This window comes from Anolis carolinensis, unplaced genomic scaffold (genome assembly GCF_035594765.1).
Source record: "Anolis carolinensis isolate JA03-04 unplaced genomic scaffold, rAnoCar3.1.pri scaffold_14, whole genome shotgun sequence".
NCBI lineage: Eukaryota > Metazoa > Chordata > Lepidosauria > Squamata > Dactyloidae > Anolis > Anolis carolinensis.
In genome coordinates, this window is record NW_026943825.1 from 5,707,183 (window position 1) to 5,726,675 (window position 19,493).

At 40.1% G+C, this 19,493-nt stretch overlaps 1 protein-coding gene across 5 annotated transcripts in view; it reads left to right on the forward strand.

The window, feature by feature from the left end:
* Positions 1–19,493, forward strand: part of sptbn2 (spectrin beta, non-erythrocytic 2) — a 94,222-nt gene that overhangs the window by 25,995 nt on the left and 48,734 nt on the right. For 3 of the 5 annotated variants that reach the window (XM_062965342.1, XM_062965339.1, XM_062965340.1), the window contains exons 2-3: positions 2,169–2,279; positions 9,195–9,380. In XM_062965342.1, coding sequence (XP_062821412.1) covers positions 9,224–9,380 — 157 coding nt within the window. In that variant the 5' untranslated portion in view covers positions 2,169–2,279; positions 9,195–9,223. Of the gene's footprint in view, positions 1–1,984; positions 2,069–2,168; positions 2,280–9,194; positions 9,381–9,423; positions 9,435–19,493 lie in introns of those variants that run through there. The other 2 variants (XM_062965343.1, XM_062965341.1) reach the window with 2 other exon arrangements.

A 19,493-nucleotide genomic window follows, 5' to 3' on the forward strand; every position in this document is an offset into this window, starting at 1 on the left:
TGATAATAATATTATAATGGAATACAATATTATACTACTAATAATACAATATAATAATATTAATTATATATTAAATATTAAATGTAATATTACTAATAATATTACCATATAATGATATAGTGCAATATAGTAATTTAATGATTATATTGTGCTATGCTAATCTATATATATAAAAGAGTGATGGCATCACGGCGACCCACAAAACAACAAAACTACAGGCCCCCCAACCTCGAAATTTGGCGACACAACCCATCATCCACGGCTCTAGGTTGATACAACAAAAAGAAAAGAAAAATAAAGTCCTAATTAGAGGGAGAGGAATAATTGCTTTTATCCAATTGCTGCCAGTTAGAAGGCTAAGCTCCTCCAACTTGGTCTCCTAGCAACCCAATAAAAATAATTAAAAATGCTAAAAAAATTAGTACAATAAAATACTATAATAACAGAAAATAACTAAAAATAATACAAGAAAATAATACAATATAATAAATAAAAAGATAACTTACAATAAAATTAATAAAAAATGCAAATAAAGTCAAATAAAAATTACACAACAATTTTAACCAATACCACCACCACTTTGCCACAGCAACGCGTGGCCGGGCACAGCTAGTGTGTGTGTGTGTGTGTGTGTGTGTGTGTGTGTGTGTGTATATATATATATATATAATTTATAAATATATAATATATTGTATATACATATAATATTGATAATAATATTATAATGGCTTTTTCTTAATCTCTCCATATTATCCAACATATTTGCTTATCCAACGTTCTGCCGGCCCATTTATGTTGGATAAGTGAGACTCCACTGTGTTACTAAAAGGATACATAAGCACATTTACATTGAAAAAGATGAAAAGAATGATTTAATCAGAGTTGAACAGTCATATCTTAAATTGCAGTTTGATATAAAGATTCAAAAACATTTGAAGTATTGATGCCTCAATTAATGTAATTTTGTTGGTATCTCAGCTTATACTGGAGTCAATGTATTCCCAGGTTTTTTTGTGGTAAAATTAGGTGCCTCGGCTTATATCCGGGTCGGCTTATACTTGAGTAGATACGGTATATTAAAAGTATGTATATTAAAATATTTTTTAAAAGAACTGAAAATAAATGATGGGAATTAAAAACACATTCTCGCAGTCTCATACAAAGCAATGGTTGCTTGAGGTGGGATTCTGTGAAATGCAAAAAGATTGAAATTGAGTTTTAACTCCTTTCTTCATCCTATTATTATTATTATTATTATTATTATTATTATTATTATTTCTATCCCGCTGTCCTCTCCTAAAGGGGCCACTTTCGCACAGTTGGTTAAACTGCTAAGCTGCTAAGCTGACTGGAAGATTGGTAGTTTGAATTCGCGGGATGGGGTGAGTTTCCATTGTTAGCCCTAGCTTCTGCCAACCTAGCAGTTCGAAAACATGCAAATGTGAGTAGATCAATAGGTACTGCTCCGGCAGGAAAGTAATGGCGCTCCATGCAGTCATGCCAGTGGCCACATGACCTTGGAGGTGTCTACCAACATATGACAGCATGGAGCGCCATTACTTTCCCGCCGGAGCAGTACCTATTGATCTACTCACACTCTGGGGGTTGGTGCTCATCTCCATTTCTAAACCAAAGAGCCGGCGTTGTCCATAGACACCTCCAAGGTCATGTGGCCACTGGCATGACTGCATGGAGTGCCGTTACCTTCCCGCCGGAGCAGTACCTATTGATCTACTCATATTTGCATGTTTTCGAACTGCAAAGTGGCTCTTTGGCTTAGAGTCGGACACAACTAGACTTAATATCAAGGGGAAACCTTTACCTTTACCTTCTTCTCCTAAAGCAGTGAACGATGCAAAAAATAATACATCCAAAATAACCAGTCATTAGCCAGCCACACGCAAAAGAAACACTTATTTGCACACACAACTCCCCTATTAACCCTTAGAATGTTTAAGTATGTTCTGTGACATCACAGTGGGTCATTGGCTAAGAGGAAAGGCTTATAGGCAGAGAAGTGGCAGAAAAGACCTTCGTTCGCTTCCTCCCTGTTTGTTATACTGTGAAAGTGAGTTGCGTTCTCTCGGGCTCTTGGAAGAGGCGTTAGTAGTCAATATTTTTTATAATAAATACTTAACACTTTCTTCTTCTTTCTTTGTGTATTCCAGGACCTTGCATGAAGAACAAGCTCTCCCGCAGACGCCCTGTAAAGGGGAACTGGACATCCTGACCTCAGAGTGACTCTTCAGAGCTGCAGAACCAGGCTGATTTTTTTTTATGTGAGTCAAGTGTGATTTGAATAGATGCAAAACATTCTGCTCATTTTCCTCATTTGTTAGGATAAATAGGATAGGCCAAGAGCGGGAGCGGCTTGTCCAGCATCACATAGTTATCCATATGGTTGGAAAGACCTATAGGTCAGTGGTAGAAAGAGTGTGTTTAGTATAGAGTCACAGTTGAAGGAGACCTCCTAAGGGTCATCCAGTCCAACCCCCTTCTGCCAGGCAGGAAGACACCATCAAAGCCCTCCTGACAGATGGCCACCCAGCCTTTGTATAATAATAATAATAATAATAATAATAATAATAATAATAATAATAATAATAATGTGAAATGTGTATCAAATGTATACATCACATTTGATGTACATGGATGACCTGAAGCTATATGGGAAAACGGAAACTGAAATCCAATCTCTGACCAACACTGTCTGAATTTTTAGCACTGATATCAACATGGAGTTTGGTTTGGACAAATGTTCGACAGTGGCATTGAAGAAGGGAAAATAATTGAAAGTGAGGGCAGCAATATGCCCAATGGCCAAACAATAAGGTGTCACCAGCCAGAGGCCTATAAATATCTGGGCATATTACAGCTGGACAACATCAAGCATGAACATGTGAAGACTGTGGTCAGTAAAGAATACACACAAAGGGTCAGAAAAATTCTCAAAAGCAAGCTCAATGGAGGCAACACCATCAAGGCCATAAACACCTGGGCCATACCTGTCATAAGATATACTGCTGGCATTATAAATTGGACACAGGCGGAACTGGACAATTTGGACAGAAAAACAAGAAAACTCATGACCATTCATCATTCACTGCACCCTCGCAGTGATGTTGACCGGCTGTATCTGCCTAGAAGATCAGGGGGCAGAGGACTCTTGCAAGTAAAACAAGCAGTCAAAGAAGAAGAACATGCCCTGGCAGAAGATGTAAAACAAAGTGAAGAACCTGCTTTGATTGAAGTCAAAAATCAGAAACTCCTCAAAGCACAGCAGACAAAAAACCAGTACAAGAAAACCACACTACAAACTAGAGCTGACAGCTGGCACAACAAAACATTGCATGGAAAGTTCCTTGACAAAATTGAAGGAAAAGCTGATAAAGAGAAGACCTGGCTCTGGCTCATGAATGGGACCCTGAAGAAGGAGACAGAAGGCCTGATCCTTGCAGCCCAGGAGCAAGCCATCAGAACAAATGCAATCAAGGCCAAGATCGAAAAATCAGCTGATGACCCAAAGTGCAGACTGTGCAAGGAAACCGATGAAACCATGGATCATATCCTCAGCTGCTGTAAGAAAATTGCACAGACAGACTACAAACAGAGGCACAACTATGTGGCCCAAATGATTCATTGGAACCTATGCCTCAAGTATCACCTCCCTGCAGTTAAGAACTGGTGGGATCACAAACCTGCAAAGGTTGTGGAAAATGAACACGCAAAGATACTGTGGGACTTCCGAATCCAGACTGACAAAGTTCTGGAACACAACACACCAGACATCACAGTTGTGGAAAAGAAAAAGGTTTGGATCATTGATGTCGCCATCCCAGGTGACAGTCGGACTGATGAAAAACAACAGGAAAAACTCAGCCGCTATCAGGACCTCAAGATTGAACTTGAACGGTGGTGATGGGCACACTGGGTGCCATGCCAAAAGATCTCAGCCGGCATTTGGAAACAATAGACATTGACAAAATTACGATCTGCCAACTGCAAAAGGCCACCCTGCTGGGATCTGCACGCATCATCCGAAAATACATCACAGAGTCCTAGACACTTGGGAAGTGTTCGACTTGTGATTTTGTGAAACGAAATCCAGCATACCTATCTTGTTTGCTGTGTCATACAACGTCGTTGTGTCAATAATAATAATAATGGGGCCATACAAGCCTATAGTTGGAAGGGACCCCAAGGGCCATGCAGTCCCTCTTCCATTCTGCCATAAGGGAAGACACCATCAAAGCCCTCCTGACAGATGGCCACCCCGCCTCTGCTTAATAATACTAATAATAGAACTATACAACCCTAGAGATGGAAGGGACCCCAAGGGCCATTCTGGCACACAGGAAGACACAAAACTCTCTTGACAGATTATCACCCAGCCTCTAAATAATAATAATAATAATAATAATAATAATAATAATAATAATAATAATAATATCATCCAAAATACATCACACAGTCCTAGACACTTGTGATTTTGTGATATGAAATCCAGCATATTTGTCTTGTTTGCTGTGTCATACAATAATAATAATAACAATAATAATAATAATAGAACCATTCAACCCTAGAGTTGGAAGGGACCCCATGGGCCATCTAGTCCTACCCCATACTGTCACACAGAAAGACACAATTAAAGTCCTCCTGACAGATGGCCACCCAGCCTCTGCATAGTAGTAGTAGTAATAATAATAATAATAATAATAATAATAATAATAATACATCTTTACCTTTACTTTAGACAACTTATGTATTCTATCTTGCTATCTCAGTATTTTGCTTCTTATATATCCATTACAGATTTAATTTTTATCCACCTTTCTCCTCGCATGGGATTCAAGGCAGCGTTCAATGTGCTAGAAACACACACTAAACCTAGTATCTTAGTGCTCAGACTTTTAAAAAAATGGATGCTCATTACAGAAAAAATAGGACATTGCAGCACAACAGTGTTATTCAGAATCCTTTACTTCCAAATCTGGATTAAACCTGTTTTTCCTCCCCCTTGGGTTACACAGAAGTGCACCGGGATGGAGAAGCCACAGAGGCATTTCCTTGCAAGGGGAAAAACAAGCACTTATGTGAATGCATCTCTGGCTGAATTGCAATTGACAGGTCCATTGCAAGGCAGGAAAGATTACCGCTGCAATCTTACTTTGCAGGATTGGCTAATCTCCCTTTGAGAGAATGCAGTTCTGGAGTTGGGGGAAGCCATAAAGAAGTGGCCACCCGCTTCTTGTTTTCAACAGGCTTTGGGCAAGTAGCTTTATCGTGCTTATAGAGTTATAAAATTCAGGGATATTTAGGGTGGGGGGAGGCAAAGGGGGAGGGATGAGAGGACACAATTGAGATGGATAAAACTATTGTGAGGTAGAAGAAGTAAATGCTTTGTTCTATCTTTCATAATACTAGAATTTGACACTGAAGGGTAGGAGATTCTGGATAGATAGGTAGATGGATGGATACTGTAGGTAGATAGATAGATAGATGGATAGAGTATGTAGATAGATAGATAGATAGATAGATAGATAGATGGATGAATAATGTAGCTAGATAACTAGAGTATGTAGATAGAGATAGATACTGTAGATAGATAGATAGATAGATAGATAATGTAGATAGACAGATAGACAGATAGATAGAAAGATGGATACTGTAGATAGATAGATAGATGAATAGATAAATAGATAGATACTGCAGATAGATAGATAGATAGATAATGTAGATAGATAGGTAGATAGATGAATAGATAGATACTGTAGATAGATAGATAGATAGATAGATAGATAGATAGATAGATAGATAAGTAGATAGACAGACAGATAGATAGAAAGGTGGATACTGTAGATAGATAGATAGATAGATAGATAGATAGATAGATAGATAGATAGATACTGTAGATAGATAGATAGATAGATAGATAGAGTAGATAGATTGATAGATAGATAGATGAATAGATGGATAGATAAATAGATAGATACTGTAGATAGATAGATAGATAGATAGATAGATAGATAGATAGATAGATAGATAGATGAATAGATAAATAGATAGATACTGTAGATAGATAGATAGATAGATAGATAGATAGATAGATAGATAGATAGATAATGTAGATAGATAGATGAATAGATGAATAGATAAATAGATAGATACTGTAGATAGATAGATAGATGAATAGATAAATAGATAGATACTGTAGATAGATAGATAGATAGATAGATAGATAGATAGATAGATAGATAGATAGATAATGTAGATAGATAGGTGGATGGATGGATACTGTAGATATATAGAAGAGTATGTAGATAGATAGATAGATAGATAGATAGATAGATAGATAGATAGATAGATAATGTAGATGATAGAGTAAATAGATAGATAGATAGATAGATAGATAGATACTGTAGATAGATAGATAGATAGATAGATAGATAATGTAGATAGATAGATAGATGAATAGATAAATAGATACTGTAGATAGATAGATAGATAGATAGATAGATAGACAGATAGATAGATGAATAGATAAATAGATAGATACTGTAGATAGATAGATAGATAGATAGATAGATAGATAGATAGATAGATAGATAGATAGATAATGTAGATAGATAGGTGGATGGATGGATACTGTAGATATATAGAAGAGTATGTAGATAGATAGGTAGATAGATAGATAGATAGATAGATAGATAGATAGATAATGTAGATGATAGAGTAGATAGATAGATAGATAGATAGATAGATAGATAGATAGATAGAAAGATGGATACTGTAGATAGATAGATAAGATAGATAGATTATGCAGATAGATAGATAGACAGAACCATATGCAGATAGATAGACAAAGTATGGAGATAGATAGACAGACAGATACTGTATGTGGATACATAGATAGAAATAGACATACTGTAGATACTATAGATGGATGGATGGGGATGGATGGATGGATAGATGGATAGACAGATGGACAGACAGACAAATACTGTACATAGATAGACAGACAGATACTGTATGTAGATAGATAGACAGAGGTGGGCATGTTGTAGACAGACAAATAGACAGATAGATACTTTAAATGGACAGATGGGGATGGATGAATGGACAGACAGACAGATACTGTGGCTAGATAGATAGACAAACAGATACTGTATATAGATAGATGGATAGATAGATAGATAGATAGATAGATAGATAGAGATAGACATACTGTAGACAGATAGACAGATACTGTAGATTGATGGATGGGGATGGATGGATAGACAGACAGACACTAGATAGAAGTATCCAACACTTGGCAGGTATCCATGATGCTCAGGAATTTCACAGACACTTTGCGCACATATCCTGAAAGTAATTTGATATATGACATTTTAAATAATGTTGTGCATGAAACAAAGTTTGCGTGCATTGAACCATCAGAAAGCAAAGCTACTTGGCATTTTGGAATTCCAGATAAGAACTTGTACCCGTTTCCAATGAGAACTTAGAAACAAAAAAACACATATGGATTTGTGACGGATGCATACCAAAAAAGCAGTGTTGTGCTTTGAGAACTTTCCACAAAACATGCAGATTAGTGTGTATATGTGTCAGAAAAAAGAGTGGACGATGATATTGATCCTTTGGGGATGTGAGTGGCGCCACCCGAATGCATGCTTGCTGTGGCCGTCCTGTGCGGGATTTAAACATTTTCCACATCACTGCAACTTCTCTCATCTCATACTTGCTGATTTTACAACTTTTGGAAAGCAACCCTTCTCCTCAACGCTTCCCTAAGCCGGTCCATGCGGCCGCAAAACCAGCAATCGGCTTTCAAGTAAATCGCAAGGACGCATAGAGACAATGGCCTGCAATCTGGGGAAGTTGGTTGCTTAGTTAGTTGACTTTTCAGGTGTCCCAAGTTCTTCTTCCCAAAAACCATAATGAAATAATTCACATGAAACATAAGGGACCATAGTTTAGTGCCAGTGCAAATTGTGCATGTAGTAGATGAAAGCCATGCAAGCCATGACGACAAATGAAGAAGCGTCATACATGAAGCCACGTCGATAGACTCCATATTATGAACTTTCTACTTTTTATGTTGTGAATTTCTGGTTTTAATGTTAACGCTTTTAAAAATAATAATATAATGGTGTTGTCAAAGGCAATATACCTCACAACCTCTGAGAATGCCTGCCGTAGACATGGGTGAAATGTCAGGAGAGAATACCTCTGGAACATGGCCATACTGCCCGGAAAACATACAACAACCCAATAATATAATTGTTATTATAATAAAATTCATTCATTCAGATTGCACCTATATTTTAGGAAGAACATTCCTGACAGTAAGAACTGTTCAACAGTGTAGTAGATTGCCTTAAATCTACTTAACTATACATGCATTTTAAATTGTATAATTCATGGTTTAATAGAGTCTAATTAGAGTTTTAATTGATGAGGTACTGTTTTATTGTTTATTGATATGTCGTTGTTTTATTGAATGTATTTTGGGCAATGTAATTTGCCGACTGTTGTAAGCCACCCTGAGTCCCTCCGGGTGAGAAGAGCGGGTTAAAAATGATTTAAATAATAAATAAATGGTGGTGGAGCCTCATTCTTTGGAGAAGGCCATCTGTTGGGAGTGCTTTAATTACATACTCGTTCATGACAGTGGGTTGGACTAGATGGCCATTTCCGAGTCTGTGTTTTGGATAGGTGGGTGACATAAAGGCGCTTAATATAAGCCTCGGCTTCATAGAGGAAAAGGAATGGCTTAGGAGTTTGGGATCTGGCATTTTGGTTTAAGGAGCCCCCGATGGCGCAGTGTGTTAAAGCACCGAGCTGCTGAACTTGCAGACCGAAAGGTCCCAGGTTCGGATCCGGGGAGCGGAGTGAGCGCCCGCGGTTAGCTCCAGCTTCTGCCAACCTAGCAGTTCGAAGATATGCAAATGTGAGTAGATCAATAGGTACAGCTCCGGCGGGATGGTAACGGCACTCCATGCAGTCATGCCAGTGGCCACATGACCATGGAGGTGTCTACAGACAACGCCGGCTCTTCGGCTTAGAAATGGAGATGAGCACCAACCCCCAGAGTCGGGCACGACTGGACTTAACGTCAGGGGAAACCTTTACCTTTACCTATTTTGGTTTAAAGATAGTTGATGTCGGATGGCTTGTGTCCCTCTCTGCAGGTGGAGGCTGGTCCCGTGCCCCGATCGCCATGAGTAGCACCCTCTCCCCCACGGACTACGACAGCCTGGAGATCCAGCAGCAATACAACGACATCAACAACCGCTGGGAAGTGGCTGACGAAGACTGGGACAATGAGAACAGTTCGGCCCGGCTTTTCGAGCGCTCCCGCATCAAGGCATTGGCAGGTGAGGGAAAGGCGGCGGGGGTTTTACTTTTCCCAGCATTAAGATTTTGAATTTGTGTTATTCCAAATCCATAGCGTCTTCTCGTGATGCCCACTGGGAACTCCGTATCTATATAAATGCAACCTGTTTTGTAGAAGACATTTAGAGTGACAACATTCAGTAGTAGATGCTTTGCATCTAGAAGGTCTTGAGTTCAATCCTCAGCATTTTCAGCTTGTATCTGTAGTTTCATATAATTACGGTCCGGCCAGGAATGGACCCTCAACGCATACGAGGGTCTTATTGTACAGTATGACGCCCTGTATCCACAGGTTCGGTATCATTTTATTATTTCATTTATCCACATCTGACATAGTATGTGCATTTTCTAGGCCTTTCATTGTGACTATGCTATTTTGGGTGCCAGATGTCCTTCCTTTCAATAGGGTTCGCTATTATCCGTGGTTTCTGTCCTAGGTGAAAGTCATAATAGTTTGCTTTTATTCTGGACATGTTCTGGTGCACAATGGGACCTGGCTTCTCAATTTGAACACAGATTCAGTTGAGATGATGATGATGATAATAATAATAATAATAATAATAATAATAATAATAATAATAATAATAATAATGGGGTTGTTGTATTTTTTCCGGGTTGTATGGCCATGTTCCAGAAGTATTATATCCTAGGAGAGAATACTTCTGGAACATGGCCATACAGCCCGGAAAAAATACAACAACCCTGTGATCCCGGCCATGAAAGCTTTCGACAACACAATAATAATAATAATAATAATAATAATAATAATAATAATAATAATAAATTATTTTGTCAATGTCTATTTGGAAACAATATCACGATCTGCCAACTGCAAAAGGCCACCCTACTGGGATCTGCACGCATCATCTGAAAATACATCACACAGTCCTAGACACTTGGGAAGTGTTCGACTTGTGATTTTGTGATACGAAATCCAGCATGTCTATCTTGTTTGCTGTGTCATAATAAAATTATTATTATTATTATTATTTTGAGAAACTGCAAGTTGCTTCTGGTGTGAGAGAATTGGCCGTCTGCAAAAACATTGCCCCCGGGGATGCCTGGATGTTTTACCATCTTGTGGGAGGCTTCTCTCATGTCCCCACACGGGGAGCTGGAGCTGACAGACGGGAGCTCACCCCGCTCCCCAGATTCGAATCACCGACCTTTTGGTTAATATTTATTTATTATTTATTACAATATTTATATCCCGCCCTTCTCACCCAACAGGGGACTCAGGGCGGCTTACAATAAAATGCATATATAGAAATTATACAGTGCCATATAAATCAGTTAAAACATTATTAACTTACATCAGTATTCATAAAACACATTATAAAATACAGGTAGGCGTTAACAGTCCTGCCAGCACAAGGGTTTAACCCATTGCACCACTGGCGGCTCCACTAATAATAACAATAATAATAATAATAATAATAATAATAATAATAATAATAATAATAATGATGTCACCATCCCAGGTGACAGTTGCATTGACGAAAAACAACAGGAAAAACTCAGCCCCTATCAGGACCTCAAGATTGAACTTCAAAGACTCTGGCAGAAACCAGTGCAGGTGGTCCCGGTGGTGATGGGCACATTGGGTGCCGTGCCAAAAGATCTCAGCCGGCATTTGGAAACAATAGACATTGACAAAATCACGATCTGCCAACTGCAAAAGGCCACCCTGCTGGGATCTGCACGCATCATCCGAAAATACATCACACAGTCCTAGACACTTGGGAAGTGTTCGACTTGTGATTTTGTGACACGAAATCCAGCATATCTATCTTGTTTGCTGTGTCATACAATAATAATAATAATAATAATAATAATAATAATAATAATAATAATACATCACACAGTCCTAGACACTTGGGAAGTGTTCAACTTGTGATTTTGTGATATGAAATCCAGCATATCTATCTTGTTTGCTGTGTCATAAAATAAAGAAATAATAATAATAATAATAATAATAATAATAATACATCACACAGTCCTAGACACTTGGGAAGTGTTCGACTTGTGATTTTGTGATATGAAATCCAGCATGTCTATCTTGTTTGCTGTGTCATAAAATAAAGTAATAATAATGATGATGATGATGATGTATGGCTGGATGGCCATCTGTCGGGGGTGCTTTGAATGCAATTTTCCTGCTTCTTGGCAGAATGGGGTTGGACTGGATGGCCTGTGAGGTCTCTTCCAACTCTATGATTCTATGATTCTGTGAAACTGAACCCAACAAGTTTCTGCGTCTAGCTCTAGGAGCCTTAGCAATATTCCTTTTTGCCTTTCCGATCTGTCACTTACTGTGTGCCTGCCTTTTTGCCAACTGCCCTTTGTTCCCGATCCATGCCCTGGTGCTTATGTTTACCTGCTTGCCTTTTGCTTTCGTGCCCCATTTGGAGGGAAACCGTGGCCCTTCCTAGTGTGCCTGGGAATCTACACTACTCTTTCTCCCAGGATAGAATTCAAGGCAGTTTCCAATCTATATATATAAAAGGGTAATGAAATTTCGGCCTAGGACATAACAACAAAACTACACATCCCAGAAACACTAAACTTGGCAGCACAACCCCTCATCCATGCCTCTACGTTCATACAACAAAAATAAAATAAAAATAAAATCCTAATTAGAGGGAGAGGAAGAATTGTTTTTATCCAATTGCTGCCAGTTAGAAGGCTAAGCTCCGTCCACTTGGTCTCCTAGCAACCCACTCAGCCCAAGGGACAGGCAGAGTTAGACCTCACTTTGGCCTTTTCCACACTGCCTATAAAATACAGATTATAGATTATAGATGCCATATACTATACAGATTATAGTATATGGCAGTGTAGACTCAAGGCCCTTCCACACAGCTATATAACCCATTTAAAATCTTATATTATCTGCTTTGAACTGGATTATCTCAACTCCGCACTGCCATATAATCCACTTCAGTGTGCATTTTATACAGCTGTGTAGAAGGGGCCTCATATAACCCAGTTCTAAGCAGATAATATAAGATTATAAATATAAGATGTAATAATTACTGTGGTATAATAATACAGAACAATATAATCTCTAAAATCAGGACAGTAAATAAAGAGCAACACTCTGAAAGCATAAGCCACAGCAACGCCTGGCTGGGCAAATCTAGTCTATATATATATAAAAGGGTAATGGAATCACGGCGCCGGACAAAACAACTAAACTAAACGCCCCACAAACTTGAAAATGGACAGCACAACCTCTCATCCATGCCTCTACGTTCATACAACAAAACGAAAAGTAAAATTAAGTCCTAGCCACAGCAATGCGTGGCCGGGCACAGCTAGTAATTAAACAAAAGGCAAATCTAAAAAAGAGAGTCACCAAAACTGTCCTTTTATGACAGAAGAAGGTAATGCCGAGCTCAGAGGGATGGATGGAGGCAGGCAGAAAATACTGGGATGGAGTGGGTGGGGAGGACAAACAAGAGTGTGTGTTTAGGGGTCTATCAAAAGGTTTGGATGTGACAGCAAACAATGCCACAAGCCACAGCGCAACCCCATCCCACCCCAATACCTGCCCAGAGCAAAATAGCAACAGCTCCATGTGTTTGTGAGTATAAGGAAATTAAGCAGCAAATAAATAGGCCTGCTGTGGATAGCTCCAGGCACATGATCGGAATGGATTAAGCACAGTTTAACTGCCTATTGTGTTTGACCGCCAAGCTGCGGCCACGTCTGCTTAAATCCCAAACGCGTGGGAGATGACTGTGTGGCAAGAGGAAGGAAGGACGGCTCTCTGCACGCGGTCAGAAGCACTTTGCTCCAACGCTCCAAGACCAAAGGCCAAATGATCCCCCCTCCCCATGCACACCCATCAGCCCCTCAAGTGGATTCACTGTAAATTGAGCTCATCATATTTATTTATTTATTTATTTGCTACATTTATATGCCACTCTTCTCACCCCGAAGGGGACTCAGAGCGGCTTACAAATTAAATTGACATACAATATTATATTAGCATAGTACAATACTGGTAATAAATTACTATATTGTACTGTAAGGGAGTTTTCCGGGCTGTATGGCCATGTTCCAGAGGCATTCTCTCCTGACATTTTGCCCACATATATGGCAGGCATCCTCAGAGGCTGTGTGGTGTGTTGGAAACTAGGCAAGTGGGGTTTATGCATCTGTGAAATAACGTCCAGGGTAGAAGAAAGAACTCTTGCCTGTTAGAGGCAAGTGTGAATGTTGCAATTAGTCACCTTGATTAGCATTGAATTCCTTTGCAGCTTCAAAGCCTAGCTGTTTACTGCCTGGTGAAATCCTTTGTTGGGAAGTGTTAGCTGGACTTGATTGAATCAATGTTCAAGACACTACACTTGGAGGGCCATCATCCTCAGGCTAAGTAAGTAAAGTAAGGAATTCCTTTGTTTTCTGAGTGGTGTTTCTTATTTACTGTCTACACAGAGAAGCCATTGAAATCCACAAGCATGTGGACCATTTCAACAGAAGGGAGAAAACCATGAAAATGAACAAAATCTGGCTACCAGTATTTAAAAAAATTCTAGAATCAGAATTAAATAAAGAGCAGCACTCAGAAAACAAGGGAATTCCAGACAGGAAACAATCAGGGCCAGCTAACAACACCCAAGAAAGGATTCCCCCAGGCAGTAAATAATATAGTAGTAATAATAATAATAATAATAATAATAATAATAATAATAATAATAATAATAAAATACATCACACAGTCCTAGACACTTGGGAAGTGTTCGACTTGTGATACAAAATCCAGCATATCTATTTTGTTTGCTGCGTCAGACTATGTTGTTGTGTCAATAATAATAATAACTTTATTTTTATACCCCGCCTTTTTTAATACTGGTAGCCAGATTTTGCTCATTTTCATGGTTTCCTCCTTTCTGTTGAAGTTGGGCAAACTTTGGGAGAGCCACAGAACTCTAGCTTGCTGAAGTTGCTTGTGGACAACTTCAACAGAAAGGAGGAAACCATGAAAATGAACAAAACCTGGCTACCAGTATTAAAAAACTAAAAAATCAGGACAGTAGATGGGAAGCAACACTCTGAGCCCCAAGGACGGCTAATGACTCTGAACAAAGGATGCCCCCCAGGCAAGAGACAAACCTTTCCGATGCTAATTAGGGTGATTAACTGAAACATTAGCGCTGGCTTCCAACTGACAAAGGACTCTTGTCACACCCCGGACTCTCCATAGATATACCGTGTTTCCCTGAAAATAAGACAGTGTCTTATATTAATTTTTGCTCCCAAAAATGCTCTAGGTCTTATTTTCAGGGGATGTCTTATTTTTCCATGAAGAAGAATTCACATTTATTATATACTGTACAGTAGTTGTCATCATAAACCAGCATATCTAGACAAACTGTGAATCCTATCAAGACTTTCTTGTTACTACCATTATTTCCATGTACAACAATCTAAGATACAGTAGAGTCTCACTTATCCAACATTCGCTTATTCAACGTTCTGGATTATCCAACGCATTTTTGTAGTCAATGTTTTCAATACATCATGATATTTTGGTGCTAAATTAGTAAATATAGTAATTACTACAAAGCATTACTGCGTATTGAACTACTTTTTCTGTCAAATTTGTTGTATAACATGATGTTTTGATGCTTAATTTGTAAAATCATAACCTAATTTGGTGTTTAATAGTCTTCTCCTTAATCTCTCCTTATTATCCAACATATTCGCTTATCCAACGTTCTGCCGGCCCGTTTACGTCAGATAAGCGAGACTCTACTATACCAATAAAATTACATTAATTGAGGCATCAGTAGGTTAAATGTTTTTGAATATTTACATAAAGCTCAAATTTAAGATAAGACTGTCCAGCTCTGATTTAATCATTATTCTCATCTTCTTCAATGTAAGTGTGCTTATGTATCCTTTTCATAATAATAGAGTAAAATAATACATGTAATAATAATAATAATAATAATAATAATAATAATAATAATAATAATAATAAATACAGGAAAATAATACATGTAATAATAAATCGAGTAAAATAATAAATATTATTCTTATTATTATTTCGTATCAGGAGCAACCAGAGTTGCTTCTGGAGTGAGAGAATTGGCCGTCTGCAAGGACGTTGCCCAGGGGATGCCCAGATGTTTTTTTGATGTTTTACCATCCTTGTAGGAGGCTTCTCTCATGTCCCCGCATGGAGCTGGAGCTGATAGAGGGAGCTCATCCGCACTCTCCCCGGGTGGGATTCGAACCTGGCAGCTTTCAGGTCAGCAACCCAACCTTCAAGTTACGAGGCTTTTATCCCCTTGGCCACCGGGGGCTCCAAATAATAAATGCAATAATAATAATAATAATAATTGTGCGGTTTTCTGGCATTGTATATTTTTGCCGCTTCTGTGACTGTTCATTTGGGTTTTGATGATTCCGTATCCCACTTGTCGATGGATGTCCAGAATCAGCAGCATCCACCGCGGTCCTTTTTATCCTGGGCGACGACCGAGCCAGTATAGACTTCGTTTGGGTTTGATTCTCCATAATGCTAATGGGTTAGGTGCTCTTGGTTGTGCTCCTCAGCTGAGGCCTCTCTGGCTTGGTTGGACCTGCCGGTAGATACACTACCGCCAGCACAGCCCTCAGTCATCATTGGAGCAGGTAAGCCCCCCCACCACGTCAAGGTGGCACAAACTAGAGCTGACAGCTGGCACAACAAAACACTGCATGGAAAGTTCCTTGACAAAATTGAAGGAAAAGCTGATAAAGAGAAGACCTGGCTCTGGCTCACGAATGGGACCCTGAAGAAGGAGACAGAAGGCCTGATCCTTGCAGCCCAGGAGCAAGACATCAGGACAAAGGCAATTCAGGCCAAGATCGAAAAATCAGCTGATGACCCAAAATGCAGACTGTGCAAGGAAACCGACGAAACCATGGATCATATCCTCAGCTGCTGTAAGAAAATCGCACAGACAGACTACAAACAGAGGCATAACTATGTGGCCCAAATGATTCATTGGAACTTATGCCTCAAGTACCACCTCCCAGCAGCAAAGAACTGGTGGGATCACAAACCTGCAAAAGTATTGGAAAATGAACATGCAAAGATACTGTGGGACTTCCGAATCCAGAATGACAAAGTTCTGGAACACAACACACCAGACATCACAGTTGTGGAAAAGAACAAGGTTTGGATCATTGATGTTGCCATCCCAGGTGACAGTCGCATAGATGAAAAACAACAGGAAAAACTCAGCCGCTATCAGGACCTCAAGATTGAACTTCAAAGACTGGCAGAAACCAGTACAGGTGGTCCCGGTGGTGATGGGCACACTGGGTGCTGTGCCAAAAGATCTCAGCCGGCATTTGGAAACAATAGACATTGACAAAATCACCATCTGCCAACTGCAAAAGGCCACCCTACTGGGATCTGCACACATCATCAGAAAATACATCACACAGTCCTAGACACTTGGGAAGTGTTCGACTTGTGGTTTTGCGAAACGAAATCAAGCATATCTATCTTGTTTGCTGTGCCATACAACGTCGTTGTGTTGATAATAATAATAATAATAATAATAATAATAATAATAATAATAGTAAGATGAGAGTGAAATAATAAATGTATTAATAATAAAAATAGAGTAAAATAAATGTAATAGTAGCAACAATAATAGAAAAAAATAAATGTAATAATACCAATAATAATAGAGAAAAATAATAAACTTTCTGTTGAAGTTGGGCAAACTTTGGGAGAGGCACAGAACTCTGGCTTGCTGAAGTTGCTTGTGGACAACTTCAACAGAAAGGAGAAAACCATGAAAATGAACAAAATCTGGCTTCCAGTATTAAAAAACTAAAAAATCAGGACAGTAGATGGGAAGCAACACTCTGAGCCCCAAGGACGGCTAATGACTCTGAACAAAGGATGCCCCCAGGCAAGAGACAAACCTTTCCGATGCTAATTAGGGTGATTAACTGAAACATTAGCGCTGGCTTCCAACTGACAAAGGACTCTTGTCACACCCTGGACTCTCCAGAGATATATATTTATCTTCCTTGCCTAGTTTATCCATGCCTCACAACCTCTGAGGATGCCTGCCATAGACGTGGGCGAAACGTCAGGAGAGAATACTTCTGGAACATGGTCACACAGCCCGAAAGACATACAACAACCCTGAGACCTCACAACCTCTGAGGATGCCTGCCATAGACGTGGGCGAAACGTCAGGAGAGAATACTTCTGGAACATGGTCACACAGCCCGAAAGACATACAACAACCCTGAGACCTCACAACCTCTGAGGATGCCTGCCATAGGTGTGGGCGAAATGTCAGGAGACGAGTGCTTCTGGAACATGGCCATACAGCTTGGAAAATTCTCAGCAAGCCAGAGTTCTGTGTCTCTCCCAAAGTTTGCCCAGCAATGATAAGGGTGAGGGTGATGATGCCGTCATCTCAATGGGGCATAATGAAGTGTCCCAGTTTGAGATTATTGGGAGAGACACCTCTTCCCCGGATTCAACTCTGCCCCGCGTCCCACGGGTATTATAGTTCCCCCCAAGGACAAAACAGGGGGACAGACAGAGGGGCAAAGAGTCAGTTTGCCCAGCCCTGAACAAGGGAAAGGCATGCTGAGGCTTCATGGCCAGTGTGACGGCCACACAAAGGCAGACAATGGGACGCAAATCCCACATTGTTTGGCCTCTCCGGAGGGAGGCCGGAGGGAGGCCGGTGAGCTCATCCTTTCTCTCCCCTGGTTTACCCTTCCCCCTAAAAAAGCCGGGACGCCGGCAAAGCTTCAGCCCCAATTCCTGCTGTTTACGTGCCTTCAAATCATATCTGGCTTCAAATCATATCTGGCTTATAGAGACCCTAAAGAAAACCAACCACAGGGCTTCTTTGCAAGTTTTACGCTGTGGAGTATTTTCATTTTATCTTCTTCTGAGGCTGGTTGAGCCTTGAAAGCAACTCCAAATGAATGCAACCCTGCTGCAAGGTTGCATTAATTTTGGAGTTGACTTGAAGTCTTTCTCGGTCCCTTCCAAGGCTGAGAGAGTGTGACATGCCCAAGACTTTGGTTGAGCAGGGATTTGAACCCGGGTTTCCCAGAGTCTTGGTTTCAGCATCAAGCCAGGCTACGCCCGGCTTGTTGTGAGTTTTCCAGGCTGTATGGCCATGTTCCAGAAGCATTCTCTCCTGACATTTCATCCACATCTATGGCAGACATCCTCAGAGGTTGTGAGGTATATTGGACACTTGGCAAGGGAAGTTTATATATCTTTGGAAGGTCAAGGGTGAGAGATAGAACTCTTGTAGTGTATTTTCCGGGCTGTATGGCCATGTTCCAGAAGCATTCTCTCCTGACATTTCATCCACATCTATGGCAGACATCCTCAGAGGTTGTGAGGTATATTGGACACTTGGCAAGGGAAGTTTATATATCTGTGGAAGGTCAAGGGTGAGAGACAGAACTCTTGTAGTGTATTTTCCGGGCTGTATGGCCATGTTCCAGAAGCATTCTCTCCTGACATTTCATCCACATCTATGGCAGACATCCTCAGAGGATGTGAGGTATATTGGACACTTGGCAAGGGAAGTTTATATATCTGTGGAAGGTCAAGGGTGAGAGACAGAACTCTTGTAGTGTATTTTCCGGGCTGATTCGAAAAATCAGCTGATGACACAAAATGCAGACTGTGCAAGGAAGCCGACGAAACCATTGATCATATCCTCAGTTGCTGTAAGAAAATCGCACAGACAGACTACAAACAGAGGCACAACTATGTGGCCCAAATGATTCATTGGAACTTATGCCTCAAGTCCCACCTCCCAGCAGCAAAGAACTGGTGGGATCACAAACCTGCAAAAGTATTGGAAAATGAGCACGCAAAGATACTGTGGGACTTCCAAATCCAGACTGACAAAGTTCTGGAACACAACACACCAGACATCACAGTTGTGGAAAAGAAAAGGGTTTGGATCATTGATGTTGCCATCCCAGGTGACAGTCGCATTGACGAAAAACAACAGGAAAAACTCAGGACCTCAAGATTGAACTCTGGCAGAAACCAGTGCAGGTGGTCCCGGTGGTGATGGGCACATTGG